Here is a 13023-nt window from a genome sequence, read left to right as displayed (position 1 = left end):
CCAAATATATGTTGACTAGCTGTGAAATCACGGTGTGCCCAGTATACATAGAAAGAAGATTTACATAGATGCTGTAGAAAAAATATTTATTGTGAATTACTTGCACAGCTTTGTTTACTATTGAGTTCTTGATATTCAGCTAAAGGCTTGAATTTATCTTCTTACACATAAGTTGTGTGCACGCAAGTCCTACACAAGACACGCAGAGTCTGAGTCTCCAATACCATGACCTCTAGTCACTAATGTATGGATTCATTCTAATTTACCATACACGGTTAAGTGAAGGTCCTCGGTTAGGAATTTGCTTGTGTTAACACTCCCCCTGAGACTGATGGGCAAAGAAGGCACTTCCAGGAGCTTCTGCAGCCTACTTAAGAGCCTGGTGATTCCTATCTCATTCCTGGTGTCATTTCCAGGTGATGCTTATCTATCACCATAGTGGGAGACTGGTAAAACTAAGCTCTGAGGTTGAATAACTAAGCTCTCTGGTAAATGGTAAATTCATCCCACTTTGGTGGGATGAATTCAAATTTTGCACTGTTACAATGTGAAACACTGCAATTCTGACTGGTGGAAATGACAAGGAAATGGAAAAGCAATGCTTTTGGTTTTAAGCACATGTATCAGTACCAGATTTATGAACAACTTTGATTCATTTTTAGACATCTTGAATGATGCTTCCTCTCTTTGTGCACAGATACGAAGGCGCTATGGGATAATATTGTTTATAACCCAGCGACACAAACCCTAGCTTGGGAGCCAGCCTGTCCTGTGCTTGTCACGGTTAACCTGTGCAGGTTAATGAAGTCTAATGACCACTGTGAAGATATACAAAACTCTTCCAAAAATTCTTCTGAGAAAGTAAGAGCTACACAGATTTATTCAAACTGTGAGATTGAAGGCCGTGACCAAAGGCATAATGTGAAGAGTTAGACTTTGGAATAAGTTACAAATTCCTCTCTTCTTCTCTGCTACTTAAAACTATTCATAATCACAGTCTGTTCTTGTACACTAACCACATGATTTATTCAACAACCTCACTGACTCACTATTAAGAAATAAAAAATGGAGATGACTGTGAAGCTAGTAATGTTTGCTAAATTCTTTGGGGTAAATAAGGTCTGCTTTTCATTTATAGTAAAGGCATGATTCATTGGCCCTGATTTTGCCGTCTGAAATGTAGGTGTTCAAGTCTACGCTATTTGTGTCAGGTTCCCTTTAAATTAAGTGAGTGAAATGGACATATTGAGAGGACAACTCTTCTCATCTGAAGATAGGCAAATAAGAAAGGCTGGAGGCCAGTCCAGCCCAAACCACGACAGTGACTCTTTTTTCACTGACTACCACAAGAGTCTATTATGAATAGATCGGATTTGGATATTTAACCTTTAGACATCTAAAATGTAAGTGAGATGAAACTAAATCTCTCTAAACCTTACTGGAGACATAAGAGTACGTTGGTAGGGCACAGTTGTTTTGTACTCTGTTAAAGATCTCTTTGAAGTGCCTTCCTCAACCTGGTCCAATGTCTTGAAATTGTGGGTGTTGAAATACTGGGTTGCACATTTCTTCCAGCACTTATGTTCTAAAGTTGAAAAGGGTTTTCATTGTGTATATCTTGAGCTGCTTAATACTTCTATCTGAAGCCTCATAATGCCGAATGCACTGGATTTATGACGTTGGTTAGTATTCTGGCTTTTGTCTTGAAAAATAGATTTCGGGCTTTTCGGATTATGGAGAGAAGCCAGTAAACTTGAGGTAACAACTGAAAAGGCAAATAAAAGCAAATACAAATTCTTAATTTTTGAAACTTTATGAGTATTATTCTGATGGCATGATTTGGGGGGGCTGACACAAGACTGTTGAATGCTTTTCTGACTAGGAACTCCTGTCCAAGTGTTTAGTGATTGTTCAGTTTCACCATTTTATGAGTTTCAACAAAGCTTTGATCTGGCAAACCAAATATATTTTATTCTATACATGTGAATGGTCCTTGTGGGATTCATTATCTGACAAGCACAACTCATTGCTTGCAGGAAATCAAAAGAAAAGAAAAAAAACGAGAAAAAAAAAAAAGAAGCGTAAAAAGAGTTTTGGCTGGTAATGGTTATATCTGTTACCCAGAACACAATCCAAGATTAGTTAATTACAGACAATGAATGTTTTCCTGTATTATTAATATTCATGGACACAATGAATTTCCCCTTTTTTTCTAATTCATCCTAAAATGGTTGATTCAGAATTTGGTCCATTTCTGGTACTGTAACCCTGAAGAACGTCTCTATAGTGTGCAGGAGACTACTGCAGAGACTCCTCACATAGTGCCAGGTCCACACAACGCCGCATACTCTAATACCATGCACATGTACGGACTTGGGCCCGAAAGCTACATAACTCTCCTCTCTAATTAGGGTGGGGCTTTCTCTGTCGATGGCAATGCTGTATACATATATGAGTGGATTCTTACAGAATTATCTTCTGTGACCCTATGGTAGACATACCTGAGGACATCCATTATGTTATTCTTAAAAAAGTTACAGGAGAGAGGTGTTACTTTGGTCACGATGCCGTGTGCTGTGCGTAGGGTCCATTGTGCTCAGTCACTTGAACAATGGTGTTCATTTAAGTAAGATCACTTACACGAGTAGTAATTGTTTTTATGGCGAAGCCCTTGGCGGGTAAACAGTTGTTAATCCGGAAAGCAACATTTTGTAGGTGACTTAAGTGGACATCTAAAATTCAGTCTACGTTTAAGTCTTTTCTGGAATAGGGATACGGAAAGTTGAAAAATTTCTGAACTGAAGGTGGAACAATGCTTTTGGGTGTGTGTTTAAATGTTCTGCTGAGTCACTGATGAATAGTAAATAAAGGACTGAAACAAGACGACTGTGTAATCAGAATTTTGCACATGAACCACCATAGAATCAATTAATTTAGCTCTAATGGGTCAGACTGACTATAAATAATGCTACATGTTACAGATAAAAGGAAGCAAATTATTCAGTAATCCAAAGTAGCAATTGTCCTATCCTTACTATTTTATATTATTAACTTCCTGAGATGTTTATAAAGTAAACAAACCAGTTCCTTTCTCAGTAATCAAACCATGCAAATTTTGGGTAATTGACTTTGTGAAACTAGCTAATGCGGAGTGCTCTCTTTTCAAGCAGGTTAAATATTCTCGTGTGGACACTCACCCAAGACTTTGCATGAAGGTAAAGGTATTTCTTTGTAAAACACCTGTTAACTCTCCTCTTTCTGTCAGCTCTAAAGTTGTTGCTAATGTTCTTTAGGATCAATGTTTTGTTTCGTAACTCCGATGAATGGGAAGTAAGAATCAACGGAAGATTAGATTATAAGGAGGTTCTTTGGAAGTGCCGCAGCAATTATAGATAGTACACCGGTCAGATTGTGCCCTCTGCTTTCTCTGTGTAAGAAAAGCAGGGAAAAAAATGTTTTAAGTCAATGCAGACTCCGAAGCATGCACTAAACTTAATGTATGCTGTTTTCCATATTAAATATTTCATAATAAAAATAATCGATATGCTACATTTACTAGAGTATTTTTTATTATTCTAGTTGAGAAAAGAATGCCACATAGGTTAATATAGGCATATTATTGTTTTCTTTTAGATTACTTTTAAGTCAGTGGAACTAGCTGTTTCTGTAAAATAAGCATGTGCATAAATATCTGAAGAATTGAGGGACCTAATTTAAATCAAGGGTTGGAAGATACCATAGACCAGGAAAGCTATGAATTCACCTTCTGCAACTTTCTGTAATGCACTGATCATCTCTAGTTGAATCTGTAGCCGCAGATTAAAATTGAAAAATCAGTTTTCCTAACAGATTTCTCTACTTTCAGTTTACAACCAAGCAAGGCTCTTGGGTTAAGTGTCCATTTGCTCATGGAGAATTTCCAGGTAAATATATTTTTTTAATTACATAGTATTAAATTGTGAAAAATATTTAAGTCAGTCACTAGATATTAGTCTTCTCCAGTAAGCAAGTGAGATGTGTTCACATCACCATAGCTTGTAAATTATGGCAAACAGATTTGTCAGCCTGCTACTTCTGTGTATCCCCTGTAGATCAAGTGTTTATCAGTATAAAAAGTAGCTTGTGGGAATCGAAATAATTACTTGCATATCGTTTGATGGCACTTAACTAATTAAAAGGGCATTTATTTTAAATATAAAAAATTTAGAATATGATATATGGTCCTTGTAAATCTAAAAGTAAGTCTTTTCCGTTAATATCAGCTTGGAAAATGAGAACTGCTGCAGTTGCAGAACAAATACAAGTTTTCTTCACATCCCAAACCAAGGCACAGTTCTCAGTGCTTGTGTGTAACAGGACGCAGCTGGCCTCATGTGAATCTGTTGGGATGCACCATTCAGTCTCTCTGGTTTGTATACATTATTTTTTCAGCATTGTAAGACTTTTAAACATATCTAACTGCATTCATTTATTATTCCGTTTATCGCTCTGCAGCTTGAAAGCATTAATAAACCCATGCATGTACATACTGGAACAATTACTAGAACATTTTTAAAGCATGTAGTTCTAATTCTGATCTCATGCCGAAGAAAGAAATAAATAAGGATCCTGAAGACAAATGAGTCACATCAAAGGAAGTGACTATTGAGTGGAACCTTAATATTCTTTTAACATCGTGTTTGTGGTGTAGTATTTCTATTATGTATATAGCAAATGTTAGCGTTTCATATATGGGTCACTGGTACAGCTGACCTGGCAAATCTCACATCACGAAATGCAAGACTTTCGGCATAAATCCATGATGATCTTGAGCCACTCTAAATCTCACAGCTGCCAAAACAAACTCAACACACACAAAAAGGTAAGTTTTCAGCCAAATTAGCTTTTTGAGCTAGCTGACTGTGTGACTATACAACTGCTTCCAGCAAAGTATGGGAAAGAGGAAAAAGATTAAGGGAGGGTGAGATTTCTGTTTCAGGCAGCAGCTAGTCAGGAAATGGCAGCCTCATTCCTCTCTTGCAACTAAGTCTGTATCTCATACATTTTCAGTGCAGGACTGTAGCTTGCCCTTGCCCTTCTACCCTGCCTGCCAGAGTTACCTTGTTGGCCTGACCTGTGATCTACTGAGAGATACATGTGGAAAGTGGAGCCAAAGAGCAGAGGAGTGGCCATATAGCTTTATTTTTCAAATAGGAGAATATTAGTGGGATAGGTCGTAGGAGCTACTAGGACCACGGTGCTGAAAGGCATCCTGCAGATGCATGCTGTAGCTCCTACACCTGTCCTCTTCTTAGGATATATTCCAGCTGTACTTCTTTCTTTGCCACTATGTGCACGTACCTCCTGCAACTGTAGCTTTTTCAAGTGCCTCTGATGCTTTCAGTGTGCAGGGTGCACATACCAGACATGAGCTGAGAAGCAAGAAGCTATGAATAAGGACTTCTTAAACTCAAAGAGGTGGCCATTGAAAGCTGAATTTATTTTCTAATGAATCATTTTAGGTCTTTCTTGCATTTCTGGTGTTGAATGTAACAGAGCAGCTGTTAAAAGCAGAGTTTTCCAACTTGGCTTTGCTGCTCAAGCTGAGGACGTGCTTAAGTGGAAGATGATAACTGCTCCTGCAGGAGATCCCAGAGTTGAATAATCATGGGCAAAGGCCTGGGCAAAAACAGCTCTCCTAATCAACACAGATCACAGAGGGCATTGGCAGCACTATCAAGAGTCTGTCAAATGGGGCAAGATATCCGGGGAAATGCTGTATTACCGGCAGAGATGGAGGTCTGTACAGTAGAAGAGTTGTCAAGCACTATGTTCAGTGAACACTTACAGTGGTGCTTCCCTTCAACTGGCTTATTTCCCATGAAATCTGTGGAGTTCAGACTTTCTGGTTTTAAATTGCCTGTGTGAATTGCCAAGTGAGAAGGGTAATTAATGGTGGAGCACCAATAAATCACAGCTAGGTATTGAAGTGTGTGTTTCATGAAGGGCACTGATGCATTTAAAAAAGCTATTTTCTTCCCTCCAGTACAAAGCTGTTATGTCCTCTGCTACTGTGACAGAATGGGGGCCCACATAAATTACATACAGTTCCTGTCTCAACACCATGAGCAATATACACAAACTTCTCATCAAAACTTAGCTCTGTATTCCCAGAAACCAATGTTCATTCTCTACCTAGTAACCCCTGTTCAGTTGTGCCTGAAAAAGAATGTATTCACCTAATTTGCCCCAAATTATTTTAGTTTGCCACACTAAAGAGAGCAGTGTAGGATTCATAGCTATTAGTGGAGTAAATAGCAGTATTTTGAGGACAAACCATAAACAATCAAACATTAAGTATCAGAACAGTCATTTAGGACAATTTTACCCTAAGGCTGCACTTGTTCTTAGCATACAATGTGATGGGAAATCCAGAAGAACTGTAATGAAGGGGTCATTCCTTCAAGTCACATACACCAGGGAAAAGAAGTGAAGATGCTCATTGGCTCTAACGTGGTGTGAGCAGCCACGGCGTGGAGGGTGTCCTGCCTTATGATGCTTCATAAAATGCAGGAAAATTAGCCCTCTTCCTGCGCTGCCCGAATTGTGCTTGGCAAAACTGCACCAGCTGCTTGTGGTTGCTGAGATCTAGGGATATCTGTGAAAATAAATAACCTTCCATAATGAGTATATACGTTATTAATTTTCTGACACAGTAGAACATGTAACACTATTGGCAAACAAACGAAACAGCTGGAGAGACACAATACATTTTCATTGTTCCAGGGTGTGGAAAATAATGGTTTTCAACTTCTTTCATTAGGGAGATTCTGTATCAATCACTATGTCGCAGGAAATGTGTGGATCAACAATTTGCATTCAGGTATGTGTCTTGCTTTTCCAGGTACTCTGTATAAAATAAACAAATCATAAAAAAGAAAAGAAAACCAGCAGGCACTCTTACCGCTTTCTCCTCCCTGCCAAATCTTATTACTGTGCAAACAGAGTTGGCAAAGAGCATTATTTATAGCTTGATGTGCTGCCACCACCTCTTGTTGAGATGACATTAATTAACAGGGAAGTTGCCGTCTATGACCTTGCTCCTTTGTCAGTGGCAGATAAAGGAGTATCACCAGGAAATTGTTAATCCTGTCTTTAAATGTTCCTTTGTAACAAAAAGTTCCAAGGTATCAAAAGATCCAAGTAAACCGTAGATGAATTTTTCACAAACTAACCTTAGCCGGAAAAGGTTAGGCATACGGCAAACGGCACAGTAAGTGCACAGTGTGCTAGAATTAGCACTCCTGAAAGCTGAGCTGAGCAAATTATTTCTGACATTTTTTGCACACTGTTTCCGTAGCTGAACTTTATTAAGACATTAATAGAAAATGAGCATGAGGCTGATAGGTTTATTCCTCTCTGGAGTTAATGTTCTCAGCAGACACTGGGACAAGAGAGACTGACAGCGGGAGCTGGGAGGCTCCAGCAGCTGCCCTGGAAGGCTCTTGTCAGCTTCACTTTCTGCTGCTAGGAAGAAAGGAGCAAGATGAAAGTGAGACTGGCAAGAGCCTTCTGAGTAATCAGAGTTGTTCTTTCCCTAGTGAAAAATCAGATTTGGTGGTAAAATGGATGTTTTCCTGCATAAATAATTTATTTTGTAAATTAGATATTATCCATCAGAATAAACTTCTCCCTCTCAAAAAAAAAAAAAATCTGGTTATTTTTATCATTTAGAAACCTAAAAGTGTTTGCAACTCATTAATATGCACTAGACCAGCAGTCTCCATATGCATTTATTTAAAAACAGATTAAAAAATGCAGTCCCTTTAGTAAACTGACTAAAAAAACCCATTTTGTCAACACAAGCATTTAGTAACAGTTCTGCTGAATGGACAAAATCCCTCAATTTTTTTTTTTTTTTAAAGGGCTGGAGGACAGATGTAGATTATTCAGTTCCGTTGCAGATCTGTGATATTCACTGTGGTAAGTATGAATGATAACAAAAGAAGAATTAGGTCTTGACTGTGCAGAAGAAAGCATCTCAGGTAAAGTGTGTTTTCATTGGGAAACTGAGGTGGGATTCACCTGACAATGTAAATGCGTGCATGTGAGCTAGATATGCTCAGCGTCCTTTATAGACAATGGACTTGCATACCTCAACTAGCTTTTAATTAGCTGCTGCAAGGGCAACTTGTGTGGCTGGCTGTTTCCTCTGTTACCTGGGTGAATTTTCCATCCTGTGCCAAGTTCTGCATGCCACACCTATATTTACCTTGCTGTCAGTACATGAGGCAACTCGTTAAAAACAATCCTTGGCGAGCAGGCACATGGTGCTGCTGTTGTAGTGATTACAGCACAGCCCTATTCACCGCTGCAAATGGGACAGTAGTACTTCCTTCCACTGCAGAAGTTCCGTGAGGATTTTATTATGATTGATTATTATGATTGTACTCAGATACGCTCGTGGAGTCAGAATATTCCGAAATCTCCAAGCCCTGAAAGTAAGGCATTGTAGAAGTCAGTGAGTTCAGAGTGAACTGTGGCTGTGGGGTTTATGGTGACGAGCGCAGGAGCGGATTGACTAGTTTAGAACTAAAAGGTCAGAAAGAAGTCAAGCTGAGAGAAAACTCAATCTGAGCATTGCCAAAAACACCTCCCCAAACCCACCCAAACAAACAACCTCCCCTCCCAGTTCATTGTACACATAGTGATTCCTATGACAGATTTTCTCTGTTGTCTAAAAATACCTGCAGGTTAACGATAGCTTCAGATTTGGAAGCCTGATATTAAAAAGGAGGGGTCTTGAATTTGTAGTCTAAATGTAGTTCTCCGTTCAAGCACTTGCATAATCCTAGTTCAGGTTTCTTCACTTAAAAACTTGTAACAAGCCCACTCAAGGTGAATCAATTAAATAGTCATAGTGTTGTGATTCATGTAGTCTAGATGCATTTTCCTTATTCGTATTTTCCTTGTAACAAATGTGAAGGGTATGATGAAAACATGTAAAATAATGAAAGGCTCTAGAGATAGCAGTCTGGGAATTTCCCTCTGCCTTATAGTAGGAGAGAATGGGTCTGTGTATTAAATGAAAATGGTGGAACACTGAAAACTGAGCGAAGAACTTTTTGGGCACAGCATTTGATTTAAATGCGCAACTTTTTGTCACAAGTTTTTGTTCTGATCAAGGATTTGTGGAGATTCAGAAAAAAAATCTGCAAAACTGCACATATCAAGAATATAAAAACTGTAACACATGATCACTGTGTTTGTTGTATAGAGGATATTAACTTCACGCTTCATGGATTCTGCCATGCTTTATGTTTTTGGGATAATACAGTCCACATTAATGTGTGGATAATTCCATCTCTGCCAGCTGCCCAAGAGGGGGTTCCCGAAACCTCCAACTGAGGCAGATGGTACAGGTCAGTGTCAGAGACAGGACACTGAACTAGGTGGGTTCAACTCATTGCTGTAATTCCTGTGTTCTTAATGAATCATCAGGAGCCATCCACTGCTTGTCACGTGAAAGATCTTCTTTAGTGTAACAGCATTACTACTAAGGACTTTCATATTCTTAAATGCTTATTTTCTATAACAAAGATATTTACTCAAACACTAGCTTTTCAAAATGAGATGATGAAAGTTTCTTAAAGACAACGTCACTGAGGGTGACAATTCTTACACTGGGATGCTACTGTGTTTGAACCTAAGATGTTAAGAAAAACAATCCACATAAAGGTGAAAGGAATATCAAACCTAAGTTTTTTCCATAATTTGTGACAATTTAGATTATACAAAATGTCAACGTGAATGAGAAATTATCTTATAATGGCATAGTGAAAACTGAAAATATTTGGTGCATACATCTTTCTGAAATAGATATTTACATTGTTAAGTATCACTGTTAAAGATACCAAGCAACAAAAGAGCTACGATGTTATTAACATGTATTTTGTTACTCAGAACTAAGATTCCAGTGACGACAGTGTCTCTTATAAAAAAATCAGTGCAGCTAACCATCACAAAGGCTACTCTCTTTCAGATGCAAGAAGAGTTTTCTGGCATGTAGAGTGCATTATACTGCAATGCATTTCATTTTTCTATCAGTAGCTGTGCTTTGGGATGAGAATGGCTTAGCCTTATTTGCTCTACAGAGGATGGAAATGGGAAAGTCCTTTTTTTTTTGCATTTAATAGCATTGACTTAGAGACAAAACTTTGTGTTGTTTTTAGATTTTATTTTTCTTTTTGGTCAATTCACTTCTCTGGGTTCCATTTAATGTAGCCAAACATTTTGAGACATTATTTCGCCTATTAGAAAAGAAACTTATCTATTCTGAATGAAACAATAACCCAATTCAGTTCATTTGAGAATAAATATGTGAACCATAATGAAAATAAAATGGCAACCTATATCTGAACTTATTTCTTCAGGTTTTCGTGGTCAGACGTATGGTGATGGAAACCCAGCAAAGGCCATGACACACAGGTATCCATCCAATGTATAGTTTGAAACATCTTTGAGAGTTGACAGAGTTTTTAATCCTGAAAACATATCATTGGCCTCTCTAAAGAAGAGAAGCAATGTCTGAGTGAATTTTGTACTAGCCAGCAGGAATATCAGGTTCCTATCTCTCCCCTTTCCTTGTCCCTACTGAAGACATCTCTTGCTCCTGTGCTCCCTTTCCTCTTTCTCTCTCTCTATAGCACCACAATGCAGTCTGGCATCAGAAGTAGCTGCCTTGCTGCCAAAGGGAGAGGGCAAAGGGAGACAAATGACCAGTGGAAGTGACAAGTTTGTGAAGTGAGAAGTTTGTAAAGTAACAAGACAACCTTCAAGAGCCCTGCAACAATCTCAGATTTGCTGAGCATGACATTCACATTGTTACCACCTGCCCCCTGCTTTCGCCCTGACATTTGCAGGCAGATCAGTCCCCTCTGTGCTCTTGTTCATTAGACGTGTCTGCTCAGCTGTCCCAGTGCTTCTTTTCATTCCTACAGCCCTTTGCAAAACACCTATTCCTAGGTTGTAAACAAACGAGTAATTAATGCAGTCTGTGGATGTATGATTTGGTAGACCCTGAGCTCTTAAAAACGCTCTTCCTTTAAGGATACCCTTTCAGCGGCAAACTAGAATAGTGGGAGCAACCCAGAACTCCAGAGAGACTAGAGATGCTCTCACAAGTCCTTGTTCAAAGATGGGAAGATGATGCAGCCTTGCAGAACTTACGCAAATCATTTGGTTGAGAAAGGGCAACCATCTTTGCTTTGAGGCAGTCATGGTCTTTTCCCTTGTCAGAAGGTAGCGTTCAGAAGGAATTATCTTGGTTTTGTTCATTTGCTTTCATGAGTGCTGTTTGGACTGTGACAGTCAAGTCCACAAGCTGTAGACAAATGGTTAGATTTGTTATTTACCTCCAACTGTATATGAATGTAATGGACTCTCTCACACTTCAGAGAAAAAAAGTCAATCATCTTTCCTCTTCTGTTTTTCCCCCAGAATGAAGAGTGCACATTCCTTGCATTGAATTCAACAACACATTTTCAAGGTCCTTAGTATCTTCTCAACATCAAGTTGTATTTTGGTGTAACTTGCAAATCTTGTCTAACTGGTCGTCTCTCATGTTAGTAGTTTCTGCTAATTGCTGTGAGATTATTCTCATGAGTGAAGAATTTAGCAAGTTAAGCCTATTCTAACATGTCCAAAAGAAACTGGATTATGATTCCTTGTTTCCCAGTATTTCAAAACAAAAAATGTCTTAGATCACTTAGAGAATCAGGTTCATATTTTCCTCCTAAATTAATATTTTATATACAGTATACTATAAATGAGAACTTTCATAGTACCTTGTGTACCTATAGAACAAGTATTTGAGATTTTCTTGTTTGTAACCTTCATTTTTAAACCATAAGTAAAAGTTTTTGAGAAATGAAGAATGGAAGAAGTATTCTCAGCTTTGTTGCATTATCCTTCTGTGTAATTTCCTTCATTTTCTGATGCCATTCTGGTGATCTCACCGTGACAGACCATATTCCTTAAATATATCTAACAACTGCTTTCTGTGTTTGCATTTGTATTTGACTTGGAGATAACTTTCCTATTTGTCTGAGGAGCTACATGTCTTTGGTTTGATAGCTATTTAAAACTGTTACGTGAAAATCCAGCCTAGAAGGAAACAGTTTAGTGGAAAGAACTGAAGTTTTGTTTTGTTTTTGTTTTTTTGTTTTTTTTTTTGTTTTTTTTTCCATTATAACAGTATTTATACTCAATTGTTGAGAATAGTATTACACACTGTACTGATTATCAAACATTTGGCCTTTATTTCACTGAATACTCCCGTCAAACATCCTTACTTCCTGTTGTGTAACAAGGAAATAAAGTCAGCTAAAAGATGATTAATAGCAAATCCCGGAACCATGTGGAATTGCTCATGTGGATCAGGAATATGGGTGGGGAGTGAGGGTCTGGAAAAGGAATCTGATCAATAAAAAATATTTTCCATCTGAATGTGTTTTTTTGTTTCAAGACTTTGAAAGAGCAATTTACAGGAGATAAATATGGTGCAAGAGACGTACCTGCTGTCTTGAAACACAAGGTTTTTGAGGTGCCCTGAAGAGGAAAAATTCTGCGTTTCTCCTTTGATATCAAAGCTTCATTGTGTAGACTGCACATCTATTAGATATATTCTTATTCCAAGCAGTGCTACAGCTCCAAAAGCAGAGGCGGCAAGGCAGCTTTCCTAAAGCATTTAGTTACTTGCTTTGGCTGTGAAATAGAAGCACTGATCTATTCAGACATCTGCTTTTCCTTTAATGCCCTCCAGACTGCAGCCGGAAAGAAGATATTCAGGCATTCAACTGAGAAAGCATCATAACATTACTCTCTTCACTTTCCTTGAGTGGAAAAGTCTTTTCTGTAGGAAAGGTTAATTTGTACCGTGTGCTTTTTAGTGCAGTGAAGTCTTAAGATCAACTTTTTGAATAGGTCATCAGACTGAAAATGAATTCAAATTTTACAGGTGTGGCAGGATCTGAAAAACCTAAG

General features: G+C 38.3%; 1 protein-coding gene across 1 annotated transcript in view; it reads left to right on the top strand.

The window, feature by feature from the left end:
* Nucleotides 1-11524, top strand: part of IL17REL (interleukin 17 receptor E like) — a 50862-nt gene extending 39338 nt beyond the window's left edge. Inside the window, exons 10-17 of the mRNA XM_074572628.1 lie at nucleotides 698-861; nucleotides 3168-3215; nucleotides 3866-3923; nucleotides 4263-4408; nucleotides 6803-6862; nucleotides 7905-7962; nucleotides 10413-10467; nucleotides 11479-11524. Of these exons, the coding sequence (XP_074428729.1) occupies nucleotides 698-861; nucleotides 3168-3215; nucleotides 3866-3923; nucleotides 4263-4408; nucleotides 6803-6862; nucleotides 7905-7962; nucleotides 10413-10467; nucleotides 11479-11506 (617 nt within the window). The 3' untranslated portion in view covers nucleotides 11507-11524. The remainder of the gene's footprint in view (nucleotides 1-697; nucleotides 862-3167; nucleotides 3216-3865; nucleotides 3924-4262; nucleotides 4409-6802; nucleotides 6863-7904; nucleotides 7963-10412; nucleotides 10468-11478) is intronic.
* Nucleotides 11525-13023: the final 1499 nt, after the last annotated feature.

This window comes from Larus michahellis, chromosome 1 (assembly GCF_964199755.1).
Source record: "Larus michahellis chromosome 1, bLarMic1.1, whole genome shotgun sequence".
NCBI lineage: Eukaryota > Metazoa > Chordata > Aves > Charadriiformes > Laridae > Larus > Larus michahellis.
Note: the sequence above shows the minus strand (reverse complement) of the source record. Positions and strands in the feature narration are given on the sequence as shown.